Source organism: Prorops nasuta, unplaced genomic scaffold (assembly GCF_024137725.1).
Source record: "Prorops nasuta isolate Cenicafe-Biocafe unplaced genomic scaffold, Cenicafe_Pnas_1.2 PNAS00017, whole genome shotgun sequence".
NCBI classification, from domain to species: Eukaryota; Metazoa; Arthropoda; class Insecta; order Hymenoptera; family Bethylidae; genus Prorops; species Prorops nasuta.
The window spans coordinates 5617745-5643006 of record NW_027116814.1 but is presented as its reverse complement, the minus strand read 5'-3'; the positions used below and the strand labels follow the sequence as shown (position 1 = coordinate 5643006).

Sequence of the window (25262 nt, the reverse complement as noted above, 5' to 3'; positions counted from 1 at the left end):
ACCCTGTAGGATTTTCAAAGCCTACGGCAAGGAAAAGCTCGATGAAAGATATTTTCTTATTGACGATAAACTATAACGGAGAGATGGAGAAAACAGTAATGCGATATTACGGAAAATATGAATTTCAACGGTATCTGTTATATCAGGTGGATAAAATATCGCGGTGAGATGGAAGAATAGAGGCGTTGAAAGTGAGTAGGATAGAATCGAGCGATTTTGTTTTGGGAATTGAAATTCCACGGGAGTGTAGACGTAGTTGGGAAAGGATGCAGAAGGATGATGGAAGTTAAGCGTAAGATGAGACCGACAAAGTTTGTCAATATATCGACGGCCAGCTGCCGCCTGTCGTTCTCCTATTACCTATATCCTTACTTTAAAAGATCCTCCTGAATTCCACAGACAGCATCTTTTTCTCACAACTCTACTCGCTCGCTAAGAATTTTAACCACTCTCGTAAATACACTTATTTTCTCGAATGCCTTTCGAAAAATTTCAATGAAAAACAAACCTTAAAACTACACTACGAGACTCGTACACATTGCAATTACGTCAAATATTTCAAAGCGAATACAATTTCAAATTTAACATTTCCCTCGAGAATAATCATCGCGATTATATTCTCGAGATACGAAACACACATGGATCTTTGATACGCTCGCGTCTCGATCTTGATTTTTCAGTTCCATCGTGCAATTGGCACACGTTCTCCTTCGTACACCAAAACTTGGAATGTATAGGAGCTGACCCGTGTTATAACAATCGTAATTTCGCTCCGTCTTCGTTTCCGCGAACGCCAAATTTCCCCCTCTATCCCCCCATTACAGATTTCAACTCGGATATCTCGATTAAACTAACCGAAGCTCTCCCAGCTTACCAAGCTCAATGCGCGATTAACGAAACACAAACGTATCCACCTCCCTCAAAACTCATTAATATAAATTGAATTCATTTACATTATTTCCATATGGAAATAACATTGCGTCTTTCTCTCATCGGTTAATCCTGACCAACGTGTAGAATTCTACTCGTTCATTTTTCTCAATTCCAGACACTTGCTCGATACACGTTACAGGGTAATAGAAGGAGCTCGCTAATTTTAAAATTGCTCGTGTTCAGCTTTTTCATCAGATTTTACAGATATATATATATATACTTCCAGCTGTTAAATGGCAAGAGAATAAACTAAAAGATGTGGAAAGAAGTATAGAGTATTCGTGGCACGATGCTCTGTCATGCTAAAACAAAGTCTAGATATCTAAAGGTTTCCATCGAACTGATTGGATTCGAGTCTAGCTACGTATTCGGTGCATTAATCGCTAACCAAGTTTTCCTTCATTAGCGATAGTTGTTTTGGTATCGCTATTCCACTGATAAATCTAATTATGACGTAACATGTAATATTTCTTTTGTATACGTATATTTATATAAATGTATATATGGAGATATATATATATATATATATATCGGTTTTATGATATAGAGTATTTATATATAAATGTATAAAAGATGTTGCGTTAAAAAGGAATAAGAGCGATAGGTGAATCGATGGGGAAAATGGGAGGAGTGAAGAAATTTGATAGAAAGATGGAGAAAATTATATGATGAAGAGGAAAGGTTAAACGATGACGAGCAGTTTCTTGATTATTACAGTGTCGCAGCCTTAGCTATGATGCACCTGCAGGTACCCTCTTGTATATATACTGTAAATCTCGTAAAAGGTGCGAAGGGGGATTTTTCTATGGGCTACCAAGTCCTTCGTTCCTTCCTCTTTTGTGCCATCATCACCGAGCCACTACGTGTGCACGTCCGTCACACTATATACATCGGAAGTGATATATAGCGTTCGATTAAAACAATTCGAATCTCCTCTCATGCGACTGTTCACGCTAACACAATCGAGTCTCCCTAATATTTATATTTAAGGAAACATCATCGAAACCCTCTCCCTGTTATCAATTAAAATAAAGTTATAAAAACGACAAAACGTACAATCATCCAAACGCAATGATTCAAGGTGTTCAAATAAATCGAATGAAAATAATACAGCGTAGCTTTATACAAAAGGATAGGTTCCCAAGAAGAGATACATTTGCACGGGAAAGATCTTTCAACTAGCCCTCTCGATAAATTCTCACTATCAGTCGTATCTAGAGTATCTTTAAACGCGCTGCCGGAAAGTAAATGCCAGAGAGAATTTAAGGTATTTTCTTTGAAAATAATTGGAAGGAGCTTGATGACGAGTTTTGGCTGAAAGTATCGAGAGCTGAAAGATCGGAAAATTGAAGCTCTCACCTTTGGCAGGACAAAAGCTTGCTAATGGAAGTGTCTCGTAAATAAACAGCGAGAGGTTTCGGGTAGATAAGTGCTGTGTACGTGTTATATAGTGTGTCCCGAGGATTGATCGCTTCGAAATATGACGTATGAAATTAAAACACCCCTCCCACTCCTTTAAGTAGTCGCTCCAAATCATTAGTTTCCAGCTTTGGTCGAAGAAAGCACATCTGTGATTGGCCAAAGTATTTTCAGTATTCGAATCCTCAGTTTTATTAATAACATATTACAGTGATTCTGGAATTCGCTTGTTCCTTCAACCTGTACTAAAGCTACTGTTGGTCATTCCAGAAATTGCTCTATGCAACTTGTTCTTTCCACTAATACACAGCTAAGCTAAATATCATGCGACTACTGAAAGGGTATATACAAGATACACAAAATGATATTTTGATGCGCGAAAACCGATTTTGAGGTTTTCTCCTTTGGACGCTGCATCGAAACTACGGGCTAATCGAGCACGAAATCATATCAAAGGTGCGCTCTCGTTAACAACTGGAAAGGCCAATCGCGTGACTTCCTGTCGCGTGTCCATCATGCACCGGACTGCGGAGAAATATTGTGCAATTTCGTGTGACCGACAGAGATCTCATTGAACAAACCACACGTGTCTTTCTCTCTATTTTTCGGTAACAGTCGAAACGACCAATCATCGCTTATAAAAACTAAACAAAACTCTTGGTGCATCGAACGACGAGCAAGGAATAAGGATGGGACTTTGCTAATTATTTAGTAACAACGTGGACTGCTCCTCTATGAATTCTTCCAACTTTTAATATTCGTTTGCTAGGAAAAAACCTTGCAGCTCTTATTGCCAATTAACGAGTCTCGCGTTGGTAGAACAAGGTAAGGATTAAAGTTTTTGCCTTTATTCGTTCTGCCAGAAGGTATACGCTGAGATTTAATCGTGACAAATTGATGAATTTTAAAAATGTCAGGACAGGACCACGTTGTTTCGTAGAGGTGAAAAGGGAGCAAAGGAGAAAAGGAAAGATATGGTCAGGGGTGAATGCAATAACGAAGAAGAGCAGAGCAGAGCAAGCACCGGGACCTGAAGGATCCTTCGTAGGATCCTGCGATCCTGATGACATTCTGATTTTCTGACTTGAGGGTACCTGAGCCGCACATTGGCCGGGCTGCTCGCAACTGCATAGCTGTTTCGCTCGTTAGCAGGGCTTTCCATCTGCTTCGTGATTCGCACTTTCCTGATTGGTCAGACATTGATCAGATGGGCAATCGAACGTGCATTATCCGGCTTGACGATCATGTCCTGCCTGCCTCTTCTCGCTCCTCGCCGACATCAAGATACTCTCTCGCTCCAACGCTTTTCAAAGCCTTTCGCGTATATGTCGTTAATTTGTTCATTTTCAGAAAATACCGCGCCCGTCTCTCTCTCTCTCTCTCTCTCTCTCTCTCTCTCTCTCTCGCGCGCGTGCACCACCACATCTCGGCCAATCTTTCCCTCGCTAATATCGATCCCACACGCTGGTCTTTCCGTCGAATTTCATATCCTTAACCAAATTTACCCTCCCTCGGCTCGCAAGTATGTGGACTCTGGACCGATAATATGGAAAAAGGATATTTCACGACAATCGGATGAGCCTTCGGCCATTTTTCTCTTTCCTTCAACGTTCCATTGGAAAATTTACAGATCGCTTCGGAAAAACTATCAGAGAAAAATTACAATAACCGCGGAATGATGAGAGTAGCGGTTTCGAATATCCGTAACGCGAATATTGATCCAACGCCATGCAACATCCGCTTCTGAATTTATCGCTAACTTTTTTATTCCGATCGCAAAGTTTTCCAGATATCGAAACACTCGATGCAAGAAACTCGGGAGGAAAGTTTCGGCTGCTGATCCTCGGATTTCAAAATAATTCAACTATTAATAATTGTAATTATGTTATTCAAATTACCATGTCTAGTGTGACAAATAACGAAACGCAAGTGTAAATGAAATAACGCGTGAATGAAATTACTCAACTAATTGATTGGAACTTTTAATATTCTTGAAAATCCATCAAATGCAATTTCCAACTTTAAAACCTGCCTCGCTATTTGTCCCTTTGTATACGAAGGAAAATGCGGTCGAGATGCGCCTCGCGATTATCTTGACAAAGAAAATGGAGATCGATTATTTCTCAATAAAAGATCGCGCGTTTTGATTTCAAATGCTGTGTTTCCCAATAAGAAAAATGTCAATTGAGTGTAATGAAGAAAGGCATGTTCCTCGAGATATGTTTATAAATATCTATTACACTGTGAATAAAGTATAGGGTGTATTTGCATTTTCGTTACAGTGTCAGTGCAGGATAAGTATATGAGAGCAAAAGAGTATTAAAATCGACATTTCATTATACTTGGGAACGAATACAGAGATATTAATTGATCGGTGGGATTTGGGAAATAAGAGGACAGGTGAAGGAAGGTTAACGTGCAATCTAGATGGTGTAAGGGCAGGAGGGGTCGATAGCACATCGATCGCAGGTGAGTCGACGACCGGGCAGTAGGTGAAAGCTCGTTCCTTCCTGGAAACCCATCGGAGGATTCCAAAAGCTTCCCCGGAGAAAAAGGATTTTTATCTCCAGTACTATATATATATCTATACACTTGAAAATTTCACTTGTTGCCAAAAACTATTGTTTCCATTTGAAACTTTTCCATCTTCCGCAGGGATTAAATGATTTACCAATCGTTTTATACTCCCTGCTCTCGAATGAAAGCACTCGTTTTAATCTCCATAATTCCGTAATTTTCCATCCTTCTTTTCTTTCCAATCTAATATTTTACATCGCAATCTCGCGTTAGAACAGGAATTTTCGTTTATGAGATACATCGAGCGAGCCAATGACGTTCCTCCTATGCAAATCTACTTTTTTGCGGTTGGAATCTCGCGGCGATGATAAATAATGCATAAGCCTTCGGTATGAGAATTTATGCACACGAGCCAATTCGACACAATTCGCGTTTATCGCCTGATTCCAAAGTTTCTCCAGTAATTAGAGCACTGGATCAAGAAAAAATTGATGGAGAACCACGTGTCAAGATATCGCTCCGAGTTCTAGGAAAGCGGCCACCGTGCAGTATTACCTATATATATACATGGAGATTAAAAAGTAACACGCGAAAGTATTATAAATTCTTTCGCTCGAATGTGTGTGTGCACGTGGATTTTGAAATAATTTCAGACCACTTTTCTACAATTTTCCCGTCACGATTCCCCCCCCCCCCCCCCCCCTCCTCACCGGCGAGTAATCTTTGAAAAACGTGAGCAAGGTATCTTGGTGCAACGAGGAGCTGTAACAATCAAAGAGGTTCTTAAAGCTTTTAAGGGCAATGAATAAAAAAAGTGGAGATACGATACCGAATCAGAGAGATTTTCCAAAGTGGATAACAATAATCCTATACGCGCATGGTAAAGAGCTATAAAAACAATGAATGGTGCCGTTCTCCAATTTTCCTCTCCATTTTTATCAGAGTCATCATCAGAGTTCCACGTAAGAACTGTCGGATAAACGTGCGAGGACAATACAATTTTCCTATGAGATTAGATTCATCACTCACCTAAAGGCAGTTCCAGTCTGTAGTCTATCAGCAGTGAACTGCCCGTTGGCTTTTTAGTCCTGATAAACTCTGTCCCTCTCATCTCTACTTCCGCATCAAGAGTCACCCATTGTCCACATCCCTCCTGAAACAAGTGTATAATTTAGTATATATTTTTTATTACGACTAACAACATCTCACTCTCTCTCTCCCCCTTGGTACAATTAATTTTTATACATTTATCCAACCCTGTCTCTACGGTTGACTTCATTACGACGCAAATTACAATTAGCCACTCCTTGACGTATAATGAATTAATTCGATGCTTCAGACCTGCAATACGACGATAATTCTATGAATTACGGTAAATTAAATACCAGTGAGATGCATTATTGCCGAAATAATTCAATCTTACTGATTTTGCCAATGCGCGGTGCTGCGAGGACGCAATTATTAGATACGGGCCTTTCTCCCTCCCTTTCTGCCTCCCTCCCTCTCTCTCTCTCTCTCTCTCTTTGTAATTTATGTAACTGGCGTAACTTCGTCGAAGCCAAGCTTTGCAGCGCGTGTACAAAGTAATCTGTAACTTCCCCCTTTCCCCTATTCCCCTACTACGTGACTAGTAATTACGAATGTTTCTTACATTCGTATTTTCTTTGCATGCACCAAAAAGCAAATTATTTACAAACCCTCGACACTGAAAAAGCTGAAAAGCAACAAAATTTCAGGCAACTTTCTTCAAGATTTCATCGATGGATAAAAAAAACTGTTAAAATTAGTCGTTGTAATCTTTCCAAGGAAATTGAGTCAACTAATGGTTTTCTTCATGCTTTCTCGAAGCTTAATTTTGACTTATCGAGCAATATTTATCTAGCTTTTAAGAGACAACGAAACGCAGTGTATAAATCTTGGCTCTTGAATGTCACTGATGTCATTAGTCTACGTAAAAACAGAAATAATACAAATAGTTTGCTGTGACAGTAAACTCGGAAGCTTGTAATAAAATAAAATTTAGTCGTATAAAGCAAGGATGAAATTATTATTACGGATAGTGTTAAATGCTTGACCTTTTACGAGTTTTTTATCTCTCGTGCCTATTGTTTCAGTCGGACGAGATTTTTGTCGAAAAATGTACGCAACAGTATCATCGCCATACCGTCGGATCAAGCCAGTGAAAATTTGAATTTAGTACAAGTGTTAAAAATAATATCATATGAAAAAGTATTTGCTCCATTTTTTATCTCATTTTTCAAACAATTTCTTATGTCCCCTCTCTCTCTCTCTCTCTCTCTCTCAGAAATAAACCATTAATTAATATTACAATACTGATTTCTAGATTCGCACGTAAATAGGTTTTGTACAGAATTTCATGACATTCAAGCTCCTCGCAATACAATAACCGAGCCGTGTGCAATTAAGATGCAAATGACTGCAATACTCCTACAATTTTAAAAATTAATGCTGATCCACATTCGAACGGTGTAAGAAGTGTATTATCGAAAGAGACCCAGTATCAAGCGACACAAGCTATCTCTATACATGAATTTTTAAATTTATTCTCCCACGAAAAATAAGCCTTTCTAGTGATAAGAGAAGATTCCGCAAGCACACTCTGCATATTATAACCGTGGAATCGTAGAAATTTAAATGAGATCAATGATTAATTTTGCGATAATTTGCCATCGAGCGAAGTGCATATTGGATTTTAAAATACGAGAGAAATTCCGATAGATATGATGATTTGATCGATGCAAGAAAAGACCCTTTTTAAAAAATGTACTAGTCGTTGTGCTTATTATGGTAGCGTGATCGCCGTGATAATTGGAGGTCGAGTCGCTCGCACGGAAACAGATTGAAATCGGAAAAGGGACCGTGCGTCACGGCAGTTCTCGAGACTGCTAACCTAATTCGATCTCTCGTTGCTTAGTATATCGTCGACGTAATAGGATGATATTAACTCGAGACCGCGGTCGTAGCTATACGCCCTATTGCGCTTTTATTTTCCAACATCCAGCAATTACCACCAATCCGTGAATAGCCATTGAGCAAAATAAACCTCGTTCCATCCACCAAATTCACGCGTCTCATCGTTAATTAAAATCTCCTCCGATTCGTCTCCGTCCAAATCCATTTAAAGTCCTTGTAAAATTCACATCCGTTCCAAAAAGCCTTTCCACGCGTTCTACCTAAAAATACACCAGTCAATTTATTATTATCCAGGAGTTAACAGTGCGTTAGTTTGGAATATCAGTCGCGAAGCACGATAAGCTTTCTTATCTACAGATGCATATATTAACGAGACACGCGAAACGCTTAACAACTGTTGTACAGGAGGTTTCGTATATGCATTAGTTTGAATTCGCGGTTATAAAGTATATACGGTAGAGATTAAAAAGGAATTTTTATGAATGGCCCGGGTTGACAACCCCCCGGCACCGGGCGATACGGCTTTCGAGTGCTGGGGGAGGGAGGAATTTTCAGAGGACACGCGATGCAGTCAACGACGGTACGCGACGAGACTGTTAAGGTCGTTTCTTTTCCGCGCGGAGGGTGGATGGACTGGAACCTCGCAACCTCGCCCGTGGGGGATGATAGCTAGACACCCCCGCAATTAAGAGCTCGTACAATGACTCTCCTCGTCGCAGCCTCGAAATAATTACGCGAGCCCACCGTTCGCACGTGTTACCGCCTCAACGTCCTTGGGAATTATACAATTTCAGCTTAATAAACTACGATTTCCTCGAATACGACGGATAATGCACAAATAGCCTTTTGTATATACATGCAGATATTCTTCCATACTGTGAGAATATATTCATCACAACAAAGAGAAATACAATTTGTTTTTAATATTCAGGACAGTCGAAGATGCGTCTGACACGATCCACTTGAATCTACTTAGAGTTTAATTTATTACAAGCGACATTTTCGATCTGTCCTAGGTGATATATTCAAGGCCGGCTGTACCGTAGAGCAATAATTTCAGGGAAAACGGAAAATGTAAATTATCAGCCATTTCCCTCCGTTGCACGAGGCATAATCACCGACAACACAGATCTATATGCATTTAGAAACTCTTCCATTGAAATTCAATGCAATTATTAATCTTGTTAGACGATAATTCGAAAATTTATTGCCCTGATAATTTATGTGGATACGAAAATAGATTGTTGTACGAGGTATAAGAGGGGAAGGGCTCTTTTGAAAAATAGGAGAATTCGGTGGAATAAACGAGGCCCTCGTCTAGTGGCCAGTGTGAAATCGAATGAAAGGAATCGAACGTTGACACTTTCGTCACACGTTCCATTGGAATCAGCGGCATCACAATCTCGATGACGGATTAACCAGGGCGCTATAGTTCGTTATCCGGTGTACGGTGCACATCTTCACTGTCGCTTGTTTACGATCTTGTCAAGCGGCAAGGTCGCTTCGCGATGATAAAAGATATAGATAGCGACAGTGACCACAGTTTGCGGTTAGAATCTTCCGCCACGAGTCAACAAAAGGACCATTGTCATCCGTCAATTTCTCGACTCGACAAAAGCTGGCTAGTTTACCTCGGTGAACAAACAAAATCCTAACGAACCATCCGTGGCGTTCGCCAAAAATTACCTTCCCCTACAGAGTCCCTAGATTTTATTAATCTGCACCGACGAAACAACGCTCCTCTGTAAAGTCTTTCTATAATCGTATGCACGATTATATCTCCCTGTAACCATAATCGACCTGAGAACATTCCCCTGCAGACTTAATAAGAGAATGTGTGACTAATCCCTTTAATAAACGCCAGTCAATTAACTGGGCTCAACGCCATTTTTTCCGCCGAGGTTTTTTCTCATCTTTTTATCTAATTGACCGAGACACATTTCTCGGAGGATTACCCCGGGGCAGCTTCAATTTTTCTGCCAGCCCTTATGACGGAAGGTTGTGGGGCAAGATAAGTAGGATGAAATGCGAGGTATCGATTTTGCAGGGTTTCACTGGCCAGCGCATTTATCACTTATCGATTTTGGATTTCGAATATATCGAGGTATCATGAATCATTTTAATTGCATCTCAAACTCGATCTGGTCATCCTGGAGAACCCGATGCAACGATGTTTCATGTATCGATCGGGCTTGAAAATCATCGTGGGATTTATTACTCGTCATTTCGAGTCTGCTAAATATGGATGAATTTATCAAGGAGAATGTATCTGAATCGAGAGAGATGTACATTTGCGATTGAGCGACTTTTACAACTCCATCATCCGAGATAAAAGATGGAGCAGGATGATAGAAGACGGATCGATTTATAGCCACCCCTCTCACAAGTCATCAGGCTAAGACTTTTCGATAGGCTACATAGATGATCCTAGGATCCTCTTCCCATTAAGTCTCCCCAACATCCTCTTAAACCTCCACGCATATAACTTTGTATTCCACTCGCCTCTAAATCTAACTCTATAATCAACAGAAAAGGTCAAACCACTTTAATAAACTAGACAGAATTTCATCAAACCATAATTTCAAGAAACATCCTTCCCTCATTTGATGAAACATCTCTCCATAAATATAACTCGTTAGAGCCGAGCAATTATAAGAAAGATTCTACGGTAAAACGGAATCTCGTATAGATAATTTTAGATAGGATATATAGCCATATTCATAAAAATTGGCAAACGTCGAAAAGTCTCCAGCATTTCAATCAATGAAGTGTCTTGAGACACGATATTTTCCATTCCCTGTTTGGCATTCCATTCAGCAAGCATGACACGCAATCATGAAAGATTTCTTCCGCACCAGCACTTCTCTCGAATCAGCCTAGCTACTACTGATATGAATAAAGCCCACTGCAGGATTCAATTCGCTGATCTAAAACGCTAAACAACAAGATTATTCTCCAAGCTCTCAGAGAGAGACTTTTACTATATAGAATTATAATAAAAGAGAAAACTTATTGAAAACACAATTTATGAACTATTAGCAAAGGATCAATTAATGGAAGGTGAAATTAAATCGCACGTCCTTTATTTTATCAAACTGCTGGTCCTCCTGGGTAAGAACTACTGGTTAAATGACGGTAGATATTCAAAGTGACGAAGAACAAGTTGCGACGGGAAGTCATGAGTCTGAAGGTGTTCCTATATATATAAGAGGTCTATCAAAGTTTGGTACGAGTATAGGAGTATATATAGTATAAGAACCAGCGTCTCTCAGCCACCACACCACCATTAAGTTATCTCATCACGATCCTTCCTGAAATGATCTGACATAGCTAGTCAACGCATTTCTAATGCGAACCAAATCCATACTTGGATCTCGCGTGTGCTTTATGAATATTTTAAGCCAGACCTGACCCAGATTGTCGTCGCAATAGACCACACGATCGTCCTACGGTTCATCCATTCATTTTCTTCATTACCCCTCCCTACCTCTTATTGGTCCTCGCATTCCCGCATCCTAATTCCCATCCATTCCTATTTCTCCTTACTCCATGACACCCCTGGAGCTTGGTAAATCGATCCGAGTCATGAGAACGCGAAAGAATGGCCTCAGCCTGTGATTCATCGATCCCCCTCGCGTAAAACTCCACGTAATTTCAACGCTCCTCCTATATACGAGCCGATCGTAAATCGACAAATCTCATCGAACATCCCTTATGAGTTTTCAAACTGCTTCGTTATAAACCTTCGTGTTAGAGTCCTTCGTCGACCATCGATCGATTAATTAATATTTCAGGGTCTATTACCCTGTTCACTGGCCGTTCTTCCTGCACAGTGGGATAAACCCTCTTGACAATGACCTTGCTTTATTTGCCAAGCCCACGTGCATCAAATCCCAATGCACTCATTGTCGTAGTTTACCTTGATAATTCCTAAAGCTTCAAGATAAATCTTGGAATTATCGCTTCTTCGATGTTCATCGTTCTCCAATATGGAGTTCTGGATGTCTGTGCCTCTGCTCGTAGAAATTCTCCATTTTAAAGCTCCTTTTTCCATTGTACAGATATTTGGTATTTTCTTGCTTCTGCTATCCATATCATCAGGAAACGAGAACATCGGTGAGCCCTCAGGCTAATCTTCGTGCTTTCAACGAAATATCTATAAATCTACGAAGAAGGGAATAATGTGGGTAATTGGGTTTCTCACTAGTCCGCGCTTCTGTTCTAGCTGACTATTTTTCACCTTGGTGCTCGTTAGCCCATTTTCTCGAGCTACTAAAGCTCGGCCCTTCGTCAAGGTCGTTGGCACAGAATCCACAGTGTGTGCACGCAGCATTATGCAGCCGTAAATCCCGGCGACTACGTCGTCTTGGCTTTGCCAACTGTTTCATTGAGCGGTCGGATTTGGATGCATGCCAAGTGACGTCACATCCATAAGAGGGTTGAAGATTGCTGGCGATGCTGATGGGAACGGCGTATCTGCTGAACCAAAACTCTTCCGCCAACCGAAAAGTCATTCTACCCCCCATCTCCCCCTGCCAAGTACAGAACCAGACTGTATACAGGTATAATATGGAAAATTCATAAAATTGCTTAATCTCTCTTGCATTTCCTCTCGTCGAGGGCTTACAATCTATCGATATAATTCTGAAATTTCACCAGATACTCTCTCCAACGAACTCGACGAATTATTCTTCATTATTATAATGATTTGATACACCGTATTCAAGGCAAATATTTCAAATGCGCTGAGTTTTATTTCTCTTGAAATTAAATGAAGCGATGGTTTAACGAATTACACATACGTATATGAAAGTTGCCATCAGAGTCCTTTTGGTATAATTTTATTGGTCTCCGACGACTTTATGAAAGCTTCGACGCACTCGCGATGTGAATTATAATTAATTTAAGCGCGTACAACCCACAGCTGCACCAGCATCCGTGAAATGGGTTTCTCGATGAAAAAACGTTCGGCACGAGGTGTGAATTCCAGAAAAAGTTTAAAAATAGTGGCGAAAGCACGCCGAGGTCCTCCATTAAAACTGGTATTTATTAGTGGCCCAATTACCATAAGATGAATTGTAAACGCTCGTGGATCCTCCGAGAAAAAGCTGCAAATCACCGTTGTTGGCGTCGGGTGATTCTTCATCGTTCCACGTGTGTCACTCCTCCATGGTGAATAATCTCGGGGATTCGCCTCGCAAAAATCATCCTCCGATTCCTTAGGGCTTCAGCGATTAAGCTCGGCACACAACGATAACTGCATACGTACTTTCGGAAAGCACAGACAATCCAATTATATTCTGCTTTTTTATTCCGACGTGAATTATGGTAGTTGACTGCATTTCCCAGAGCTGAAAGCTCGTTTAGACCAGGAGAACTTTTGTCTTACTAGGCCAATTTTCCTTGCTAGATCAGCCCAAGAGTTAAACTTCTTGCGAAGGCGTCAACTGCGTAGTCCAATTTCAAGAGATGGAGCAGCCGGAAAAACTGCAGAGATGATTTAGTATTTTTCAAGCTTGTTCTTCATTTTGGACACGGACCATATCCTCGGGCGACATATTTTATCTTGGAGAGTTGAAAGGATCATTCGTCTGTGTCTAGGTAGGTCCTTAAAAATCCAATGGTTAGTTTTCCACGAAGATAGCGAAATATCGAAGAAAAACTTGTTTTTTCTCCAAATTCAGAAAGTGCATCTTGTCCTTGACGTATATATCCATGAATTCAATTAAGGAGCTTGATTATTTAGGAGAATGTTCCTAGTCAGTCGTGTACTTATGAAAAAAGTACCCTCCTCACTCATGTCAACCCCTTAGGTTGACCCTCCAAATACCTGAATATGTTTGCTACGACTTTTCCACGCTTTTCACAATCAATCTCTTTCAATTCATCTAACCCTCGCCATCCTAAATATATTTCACCGAAACACTATCCCAAAATTGACCTATTATTTACTGGCCGCTCAAATAACATTTTCCACCTTAGACGAATTTTATTCTAAATGCCAGCTTGTGCTTCCACTCGAATAAATCTCACGCTGTTAATCGCTGAGAGATTTATTTGAAACGTGTATCTCGTGTGTATCGGTAAGGCAAAATAAATATTTGCATAAACAATAAACCTTATTAAACATTGATAAATGGAGAAAGTAGAGCACTCTCATTTACATTATTTAAAATAAACCAATTTTTCGTCCTCAGAAAAATGTACAACGAGGATTTAATACAATTAAAGGTAGTTGTGTATTTCATCAAATATTTTCAGCGACGACAAAGTAAAAAATCGAACACATATACGTGCATCCTGAAATATTCCCAGGGTACCTGGTGGACGACGTCACACAGTTTGACATTAACGAGAAACGAATTTAATCCTCGGATTGATTATAGCCTCTAAAGCTGCCGATTATCGTGCACTCTTGTGTTTCTGTCGCGCGTGAAACGTTCATCTCATAAACGGATTATACGGATACATTTAAAGATCGAAACCTCTAGTGTTAAAAAATAAAATAACGACTACCACGATAGCCACAAAATTAAACAATAAATAATAATAGAAAGCACCAACAATTTTTAATAATAATCTTATAAATCACTTTACTGTACCCGCACAGGTATTAATGTCAGTGATCACACTGCAACTATTGATTTAATTTGAGATAATTTCTGTATTGCAAACCTGTCAATTGAGATTTCCATTCTAATTTATGCATTGCAACTGATAATAACCTTTTCAACTACTCTGAAATTACAAGAAAGGAAAAGGTCGACTAAAATTAAATGATAATGTTAAGCAAGAGGATCAAGCTACTTTTTCGTCAACTCGGAATAAACACTGCTGCAACGAGCTTAGGAAATAATGAGATTATTCAAATTTAACATTGGCGAAAATCCAAGATTCTCGTAATTATAAAGGGAGGATAGGGGGGAGAGCCTTGCTTAGCACAGGGGGATAACGTTAAGTGAAATGGCGAAACGTGGAATTTTTTCTAAAAGAGTACATCGAGGAAACGTTGCAATTAATTTTGATTAGTGGTTTTAGCACGATACAATTGCAATCTGCTGGCACATTGAATAAGCGGCTACTACGATTGTGCCAATTACGATTTAGCTGATTAAAACGGTCAGGGAACGCATTAAGATAAACTATACATGACGATATATACCAAAGTTGATTGAAAGCAATAATTGGAGCCTTCTCGTTAGAAGCTGTTATCGATACTAAATTCGTTACGTATTTCATACAAGCTTTTACATTGAGAAAAATGACAATTATTGGCAGAGAAAAAAGTAAAAATTGTAGTTTATTAAACGCGACGCTTAGAAAAAATTGAGGTCGCACTTTAAGCTCTCGTTTTATGGCTTTCTATATACATGTACAGTAACTGTTTGTGAGTTTCGGAGGAATCTTCTAATTCTGATACAAGGGGGTGACTCACGCAATTGGGCGGTGCAGAGGCTATATCGAAAAACTGCAATAGCGGAACACACCGGACTGGAGAGTAATTGGTTTCGGCTTGTTCGACTGGCAAACACTCGTTAAGTTTCATTTCACGTACGAGCTCGTGCCGGCCAATAAAAGGCCAGGCGGCACTCGAGCGAGATCGTTACGTGCTGCGAGTGCTTAAAGCTCATCGATGCCCTTCTCAAAAATGGCACTCGGCCATCCTACAAAAATATCCCTCTCCTCTCTTTCCTCCTCGACTTGTTGCTGGATGCCTGCAGGAATCGTCAGTCGGACAGATTTCTTTGCTTCGATGGCTAATCGACGAGAACTCTTTTTGAAATCCTTCGCTAGATAAAGCGACCTTCGAGAGAAGTGTGATTTTTCATAATTCTAATCGATCGACTAACAAAGTCGTTAGAATAATGTGAGAGATTACAGGTGGATAATTTTATAAAATTAATATACCAAGTTATCGATTGAGCAGCATTGGCATCGTTTTAACCGAACTTAATCTTGGCTTGCAAAACTTGTTGCTCGAGTCTAATGAATGAAAGCAGCGATAGTCGAAAATTTACAGGTCTCCATTGAGTTCGGTTTATAGATTCAACTATTACGTAAAACGAGCAACGGAATTGGATGTGCTAGCTTCTCTCTATGTGTCTATGCGTTATCGGAGCTTTGTATACAAGTGCGCAAGTAGTATTATCGGTACAGTGCTGTAGGTGAGATTCGAAAGTGTATTGGAGTTGGTGTTGCGCCTGTTATCAGACGATATGTGCGCTTATTGTCTCCATGATGAAACGCTTCTCATATTCGATACTGATTTACCTCCTTCTTGTAGGCCACTGACGATAGTGGAATATAGTAGAAGCCTAGTCGTTTATCCCACAGGAAACCCTTGTACCAGACCTCGATCAAAATCCCTGATTTTAGGTTGTTCGTCTCGCTGAAAAAAAAACATATGAATTAGACATCAGCCGAAAAATGTCTTTATATACCTTATAAAATACAACCTACAAGATTAACAAACGTAATTATGCAGTGTTTGCGATTTAACTCTAAATTGAATGGTACTTGGTAAATAACCGATTTACGAGTAACTATATATATAGAACTTGAACATTTAACGAGATGGAGTAAAGTGAACTTGGAAATTAAACAGTCTTGAATTACATGGAACCTAAAGATCTTAGTAGTTAATCCAACTGCAACGCAGCTTCATTGGAAAACAGAAAATCGTGGAAATTCGAGTCGTGAACACGAATGGCTACAAGTCGACAGTTTAGTGTCGTAAATTCAGCTTGCAAACTCGTCGAGCTCTTTTACTTTCTTTTAAGCACTTACAGAAAACTATTTGGCAATTTTTTATTTCTAACGACTTTTCAGTAAAACATATATTGCTATTATATAGGAACGAGAAATAAAATATGCAAATGAGCAATTATCTATACTTTGTCCTCCTAGATTGGAGAAATTGGAAATTTATCGCTAGTGGAAAACACATTTAGTTATAACTGTTTTTATTTGTAGCGATGCTTTTATCTGCTAGATGCAAGGATGTCATTCTCTCTTTTTTTTTTTTACAATAATTACATTTCTTCTTAAAAATATACTTCACAATTTTGCTTGTATGATCAAATATATAAAATGTACTCACGTTACCCTTTCAAAAGCTCCAACATTTGAAGATATTCTAAAAACCTTTGCTGGATTTTAAAAAAGATAAAAAGCTGAAATTGGAAGCCATGCTTAAGGAATTTTCTCGAGGGTTGAGAAACTCTGTTGATTCGGGGTCTCGCGATCGACTATCGAACCCCCTTAAGAGGTAAGCCGATCTACCGGGTGACACGTAAATAGCTTAAACACTTTAACCATTATCTAATGATACTTCCTTCGAATACCTATACAGATCATTTAACTGATCGAACCGAAAACCCTTCCACAAATTCTTCGAATATCTCATCCAATATTACCAACTTTTAATCAATTATCGTAACTTCTAGCGCAAAGCTAAATCTATATATGTATTTATTACTTATTAAGAGTTTATTCACTTAAAACTTGTGTCTAAAGATTCCTCGTTAGTCGAAAATCAGCTTCTATAAGATTTTTAACGAGTCGACTGATTGAATTTCAATGATCGATTTTAGAGATATAAGTGGATAAAATACTTACAAGAGAAAATCTTGTTCCCAGCATGGATTGGCCCCCTTAACCGTGACTGTCGTGGACTTAACATTCTGCAGATTCAGGGTCACGTACGAGTGCAAGTTCTCCGCTGAAAAGATGCAATCACAAATAGTAACCAATTTTCCAACACAGGTAAAACCTTTCTCTTTATTAATTAAAAGCTCTGTACGAACGAGACAGGATTATGACAAAATATCAATGTTAACTATGATTCATCGTAGAACACTGATCGGAATATTAATTGGCTCAACAAACAATTAAGTTGTAGAGTTTAATTTAAATGAGGGGGAAGTAAAAAAATAGACTTGTGGGTGTACAAATTATTTGCTAAATCAATTACACAAATTTTTATGACTCTAATTTTAATAATTACAGGTCAGGTCTCTCCAAATATGAAAATTAACAATATTTTTCAGTAACGACTGACAACTATTTTTCAGTGGCTCACTACCGAATGCCCCCCCCCCCCTCCTCCACTAATTAATAGAATAGCCTGAGGTTGATCAGAGCCAGTATTAACACACTCTTTAACTTTTACCTCACAAACCAACCAATCAGAATTCAAAAGCTACATTTAGTTTCAATTCTGAAAAATCTATTTTCTAGAAGTTTTATATTTACCTAAATTCTATACATTTCTTATAATAATATATATGTATCTTAAGTAATATTTCTGTCAAATGTTAAACAATGATATAAATATATAGAAAAGAGATTTATTTCCGATTGAGCGATTACTTATATGTTTGTAGTTTTACCCGAATCATTAAGCTATTGTTGTTTGCTATAGGAAAATTGCATCGAGGGACACAATGGAAGTGATCAGCGAGTATTCCCCTTCAATCTTCAATCCTTTTTTCTCTATAGAAAACGAAACGATAGTCATTAGGACCATTCTATAAAGTTAAAATGCGTTTTCAAAGGTTAAATTAAATTGTCTCCAATATTTTTGCAAACGTGAAATTGACTTTCTGTTTATCGTCGAGATAGAGCTCAGTTCAAATGCAATAAGATTTCCTTCGGTTGAAATTTCAATAGGCATGCAGACGAGCCTGTGAAGCGGCTGTTAGGCTTTTGGATAATTGACTGAGCAGGAGTCATCCTGCTTTTGCAATTCCCCGTATATGTCGTGAACTCGTTTAAGAAAGTCATTCTGTTTTACGATAATGGGAAATTGCAAAGAAAACTATTGCACGGTCTGCTCTCTGTACCTTTTTATAAAAATCGTCGCTTAAATATCGTTATCACTGATGGTTCTTAAGAGTGAATAATTGGGATAAAGGAGAATGATTCTTTACTTTAGCGACGAGAGACAAAGGCTGAAAGAATTGGAAAAAATCTTAAAATACAATTTTCATAATTGCCCGGTTTCAATGAGAGCTCCTTCAAGAATCGCAACGTGGGGAAAACAGAATAGTCGATTGGCAGATATCGCGTCTCTGATAAGAATCGTGGGGAACGAGCGTTTTATTACGCGATCTCAAGTACGAGGAGGAGGAGATCCAACGATACGAAACTGCCGCCTTTACGATTCTTCGGTCAATATTTCATCTCATGGTAGACGCGCCCGAGCGTTCTTATGCATTTCACGGCCGGCGAGACAGAAATATGCAACCTCTCTCATTTCTTATTTACACTCGTGCAATGCTGCATAAACTCTGAGCTTTGTACTCCTCCCTTCCCCCAATTTTACGCGTCGACCTTCGCTCGTAAACAGACGACTATTCTTTCTTCAATTTCAATAATCTAGTTACAGCCTTATATGCACTCATTCACCCTCCAATAATCTAATTTCAAGCCTCTGTGAATTCTTGACAAACGTAACCACTCGAATTTTTCTTACGAATCCATCGGTAGCTTTAATAAAACGTTAAGGGTAGGCTCTGGAAATCAGATTTATAAAATTAGTCGTGGGAGCAAATCGGTAAACTTTCGATACGAGTTCTGAAGCACCGTTCCGTCGACGCTCTTCTCAGGAGGGAGGTGAGTGACGGGCAAAATTGAACATTGACGACCGAAGAAAGCTGCTCGTGTTGGTTATTTGCTATCTGCACGACGTAAACCTATTTTTTTTATTTTATTTTGCAACCGTGCGTGCATGCTTCTGCTCTTTCAGTTATGCCTCGGCTGATGGAAACTTTCGCAAAACTCCGCTAAAAGAATCAATGTGCCGTGTACGTACCTTCCTGAGAATATACCGAAAAACATACGCGTCTATCTTATAATTATCACCACGATTTCAATTTCAACGTGAATAATGCGCCCGCAGGTTTATGTCATTGGAAAGCCTGAAAGATTTCGATAAACAAATGTTCAAACTAGCAGACTTACCAATTTTCTGCGTAATTAAGTTGATTACGTTGAAACCAGTCCTAAAAGCGTTCTGATATAACCTACAAAATTTCTGCTGCAATATTCACCTTGGAGCAAACGCGACAAACTTTATACGATTTCTTTCTTAAATGGAACGTGGCAAAGTGTCGGTTTAGCATATATAAAAACGAAGTTTCTGCTCGAATCCTGTCTCGTTCGTATCAGCGCCTTCTGCCGGACTATCGAATCATTTAACCCTGTTTAACACGCATCAAACTTGTTGGCACTCACCATCCTCGATGACGAGCCTCGCCTTCTTAACTGAAACAGAAAAAGAAAAGCCGTTTTAGGTCACAGGTTTTGCTTGGAAAAAAGTTTATCGTACACGAACGGCTGATCTAATTTCGTCTATTTGAGAGACACAATTGATTTGATCGAATTAGCGTTCACCGGGTCAATAAGAGTCAACTAAAACCGAGACCGGCTGGTTAATTTTTCAGCCACGGAAACTGGGTCGGATCATACGAAAAATCTCATCTATTTTCACACCAAATCTGATTAACAGTGTTTAGATATATAACACACTGTACTTTATCTGCACGAGCATATTCACGACGGCGATCGAGCTCTATATATATAGACACGTTTTTCTTTACACTAATATTTCCTCGTATATTCTACCTTGCATTATAATTTTATTGGCACCAACGAGATCTGAAAGTAGAATTATAAATGAGACGACGCTCGCGAAATATGGTTAGTCATTCAAACGTCCGTTTAAGGAAACTGGATTGCAACAATTCATTTTTCCCACTGAGCCACTTCGAAGCGTCGCGTCCTCTGAAAATTGGCGGGAAACATGGCGACGCAAAATCACTAATATCATACTAACCGAGTAGCAGCGCTGCAAGCAAATTTAATTTCTGCCTCGATCCCCTTCGAATCACAGATACATCCTGCTCCAGAACTTTATTTGCACTTTAAAATCGTATCTTCTAAACAATTATTCTCTCCACGGTAAGTAAATTGCATCCCCTCTTTCAAAATCAATATCTCACTTTAATCCTTCTACTGTTTCACTTCGCGTTTATTCCACGTTAAAACTCATAATTATATACGTATAGGAATGAATATATACTGACATAAAATAAACTGATTTAATGGCAGATACTACATATTAATTCAGACAAAGGAGCTGAGACGAGCGAAGATTACTTTTACTCTTCTAATACAAAATACTCTTTGAGCGTCCAGTAGGCAATTATAGGATTCTGGATGCGTGCGCCGATTCGCTGACGCGCTCTCGCGGGGCAGGATCGGCAGGACCGAGCCGAGCTCAAATTTGTGGAATCGGAATATAGTTGCTAAATACTCGCAACTGGACCAAAAAAGCTAACGGTCGCGGGAAAAACTAAACAAAGCACAAAATTATAACGTACAAAACTCCTATATTACTAAATAAATGTATTATAAAATGCTAAATATCTATAAAAATTATGCAATCCTTAAATAAATCACTCAACCTAATTACTAAATAGTTAGCTAAAAGCGTAACTTTCTTTCTAAAATTATTATCAATCACGTAGTTAACGAGACACTTGATGGGTTAACGACGATAGTTTTTATATCATTTCGTACATCGAGCAGCTGCATTTAATTGAATTTTTACGAAGAAAAGTAAGCGTGTGCGTAATTAAAAATAAGAGGAGAAGCGAGACGATTTTGTCAGTTTAGAAGGCAAGAAGCTAATTAGCAGTAAATTTCTCCAGCGACCAATTGAATATTTTTCAACACTGCGATCTCTCATAAAGGATAATGTAGGCTATATTGTGCGGCGCACAGATGGCCAATATGTGTTGCATTCAGCAGGTTTAATAGTCGATGCTTAAATTTACGACCGATCCTTTATCTCTAACATTTCATTTTTAACTCAACAATCGTCCTGCCAGTCTCAATGGTTATTGAAATTCCAGCTAATTGTCCGGACCTACCTAAGCTAATTAGCATATTTTCAATGAGCAACGTCAAAATACTCAATTATGAATTTAACTAATAGAATTTTTCTCTCCGAATAACACAGTTTAATTGGATATTCAATTTATGTATTAAAAATAGAGAAAGCTATTGGTCCATTAAGCTTAATTACTGTTTATATTTAGCCTCTCGTGTTACGCGAAGCGATTTTTCACAGCATTGTGACAGTGACAGAAATTTCAACAGGTTGAGTAAGCAGAGACTCTGCCATAAAGCCGCGTTATACTTGCAAAATATGAGAGGGTTGGTCGCGGAATAGCATATATTCTCCTAACAGAGCAGAGAATATTGGATTTGGGAGAGAGAGCAAGGAATTCGAAGCGTCAGCTATTTTTCTCGCTCCACGGTCGTTAGTCAATTTTATAATCTATTAAATCGTGCCAGACGACGTTTACAATTTTCTCAGATAAGAAGAGCTGCTACTGAATTTCAAACGAAAGGCCCCGCGCGCGATTGCACACACACACACACACACAAATTTATTTTCCTTCCTACCTTCTTCCAAACTAGCCAAGCGTTTCTTCTTATTACACATTCAGCATATTTATACTTTATAGTCTCGTATCAAAGCTGTGTCAAGCCACACGATTTATTCGCTATCCGAGAAATAATAGCCAGCTAATATCGGAGAAAGCTCGAAACGTGAATAAGGCAACTGGCGTATATATATAGAGATTCGCTAAAAGTTCTTCCAGGAAGTGGTTTTTCGTAATTCCAACCTCGAGCGTAACTCAAATCTTGCGAAATGCGCGAAACAAAAAGATGACACAGATTCGAATAGACTGGCCAAAGCCTACAGAAAAGGAATCTTCTGTTTTAGAAAAGAATTATGGAGGCGTGCGCGCGCGAGTCGAGTAGGATTCATCTTTGCAAAGAGAGTTAAAGCGGAGCGAAGGGGGGAGTTGAGGGGGGGGGGGGGTGGATGGCGAGAGCTTAAAGAGGTTCTAGAGTGGAAGTGTAAATTTCTTAACGTGCATAGAGTGGCTTTAGTGTTCCAGGTGTTAATTGCGGAAGGAAAATATGATGCGTGAGCGTATATCTATATGTATATAACGAGTACAATGAAACACCATTTGTTAGCTGCTGTTCAAAGGAATGATCCGTGCCAATAAATGGAAAGCAACGCGCACAAGAACGAGTATAGCTGATGCTCTAAGGTTAAACGTTAAACACGAGAATGGCTTCGCTGAGCCGTGTAATACATTCGAATACTATATAGATATGGGCGTAAATATATAAGAAAACGCACGTGTAATCCACGTGCTTTGGCAGTACAATGAGAAAATGCTGTTTCTCTCTTTCACAAATATATTTCCACTTTCCGATTGCCCTTTCAGTCGTCATCCCCACACTCTCGCGCTTACGCCACTGAATGTAGACACTCTTTCTCCTATATACATACACATAAAAGGAGGGGCTAGCCGTAATGAAGCTTTGCGAAAGGATTTAACAGATCAAGGATTTCCAAGTAAAAAAGCTCATTCTCGCTAATCTTTCGCAAGGATCCTGCACGGAAAATAAATCTTTTTTACGCGAGCGCGAGACTCGTGCGTCGGTGGCTCAAGATGAAGAAAGCTTCAAGGAGTTTTAGGGTTTCGAGCGTCGAGCTTACGCTCGAGAGCTTTTGGCTAAAACGATTTTATTGCAACGCTCCCGTAACCTGCAGCACTCGCTTTGGAATATGTGCATGGAGGAAACCGAGTGTACAGCACAATGCGCCAGTTCTTGCATTCGCACCTTGGCTACCATTGTCTCGAGAGTTGCTCGCGAATAGGTAAAAGAACGCAGTTGAAGCGTTAAGGCTGACGTCATTGTTTTCTCTCACCCCTCTCTTACTCGCTCCTCTACATATATATATATATATATATATACACGTATACCTTTATTCACAACTAAAATTATCAAAGCTCCTCTCTCAATCAGTCTTATTTCTACCATCCCTGCACTTTGTACCCCCACTTTTCCTATTATATTAAAATAACCTTTTTCCTATATACATATATATACACGCGTAATTTTTATCAAACCTTTTAAACAAAGCTCGTGAAATCCCTCGACCACGAGCTCCACAGCTCACCCATTACAGTTTTTTCCTCGATACACTTTAAAATTTACTTTTAAATTCCGACTGTGGGTTGAAATTTTTGCAAGTTTTTCCAGACCATTTTACCGCGTGTCCCTGTCAAGCCGACAGAATTTTTGATCCGAGCTTTCTTTCATTCGCGCTACAACTATGCATTTTCCTCGACGTCGAGCTGCCTTTAGCGTATATATATATATATATATATGTTGGTTAGCGAGTTTTGATCGCGCGCGGCTCCACCGTCTGGGGCCGTGCGCTTTCCAAAAACGCGCCTGGTATTCTCGCCAGGAATTTCAAGAAGACTCTTGCAGAATCCAATCGGAATTTGCAAGTTTCAAAGTGTCAGCAACTTGCCATTCAGGGATGATGAATTCTGCACTCGTCTCCGCATTCTAAGCGATGTTCCCTGTTTATCGACAGCAATTCCTATCAAACAAAGCTGTTTATCTCGGTTCGCTCAAAAGGAGCAGCACTTTATACTCTTGTTTATCCCGAAAATGTACAAGTATACCAGGATCCTCGCGATTGTCACATATTTTCACATGAGGATTTCGCAGAGAGACGGCAATAAGCTCCACGTTAACTTGTCTCGCCCGAACGCTTAAAATAAATTTCTCGAGCTTTTATGGCCTGGCAATTTTTATCTTGCAATCCTCGTCATGTTCGTGCATGTGCAGTCTATTTGTGCGCGTGGAATTTCAATATTCAGTTTTTACGAGTTTTTTCTTTTTGAATAAAGAAGCGAGCGAGGGATGGTGGGGGTGAGTCGAATAGTGGATATATCAAGAATGCATGTAACGTGCATCCGGTTTTAGCATGGAGAACTGGAGCATAGGGAGAGTAGCTGGATGTTAAGGGAAAAAAGTGCTATTGGCATATTCGAATCCTGATGGCTGCGAGAAGCTTCCTTTTCTGTATACTATGGAAATCCATAAGAGAAATCGGCAACTTCTTACTCCTGCAGCTGCCACGACGCGACGTTTCGACTCGACGAAACGTAGCTGTGCCTCTTTGCATTAAGCTCGCACAACGATATATTTATAATGATGAAATATTTCAGGCAACATTTAAATGGTCTCTGCGAAGGCGATACTCCATCACCATTGACCCGGCTGACGGGTACCCCTCGCTCTGCGCCACTGCTTAAAAAAGCACCATTCATCACAACCGAGAAAATCCACCAACTTCAATTTTACCCACTTTATATAAAGGCACGTGAAGAAATTATAAGTATTTTCTCTTGTAATTCATCGCTTCGATCTTTCAGCTACTCCTAGTCTACTCGAACAAGTGAAAACCCTCTTAAGGACACAGTACCTTCTATAGCTATTTCATCGCCACAGACGAAATTCAGAATTTCTAATGACCCAGTTTCAGTGAATTTTCTCGGAGGAAA

At 39.4% G+C, this 25262-nt stretch overlaps 1 protein-coding gene across 1 annotated transcript in view; it reads right to left on the bottom strand.

The window, feature by feature from the left end:
- Positions 1–25262, bottom strand: part of LOC136779533 (uncharacterized) — a 43494-nt gene that overhangs the window by 8808 nt on the left and 9424 nt on the right. Inside the window, exons 2-5 of the mRNA XM_066737158.1 lie at positions 20041–20070; positions 17422–17524; positions 16075–16192; positions 5899–6022 (exon numbers count right to left, since the gene is read on the bottom strand). Coding sequence (XP_066593255.1) covers positions 5899–6022; positions 16075–16192; positions 17422–17524; positions 20041–20070 — 375 coding nt within the window. The remainder of the gene's footprint in view (positions 1–5898; positions 6023–16074; positions 16193–17421; positions 17525–20040; positions 20071–25262) is intronic.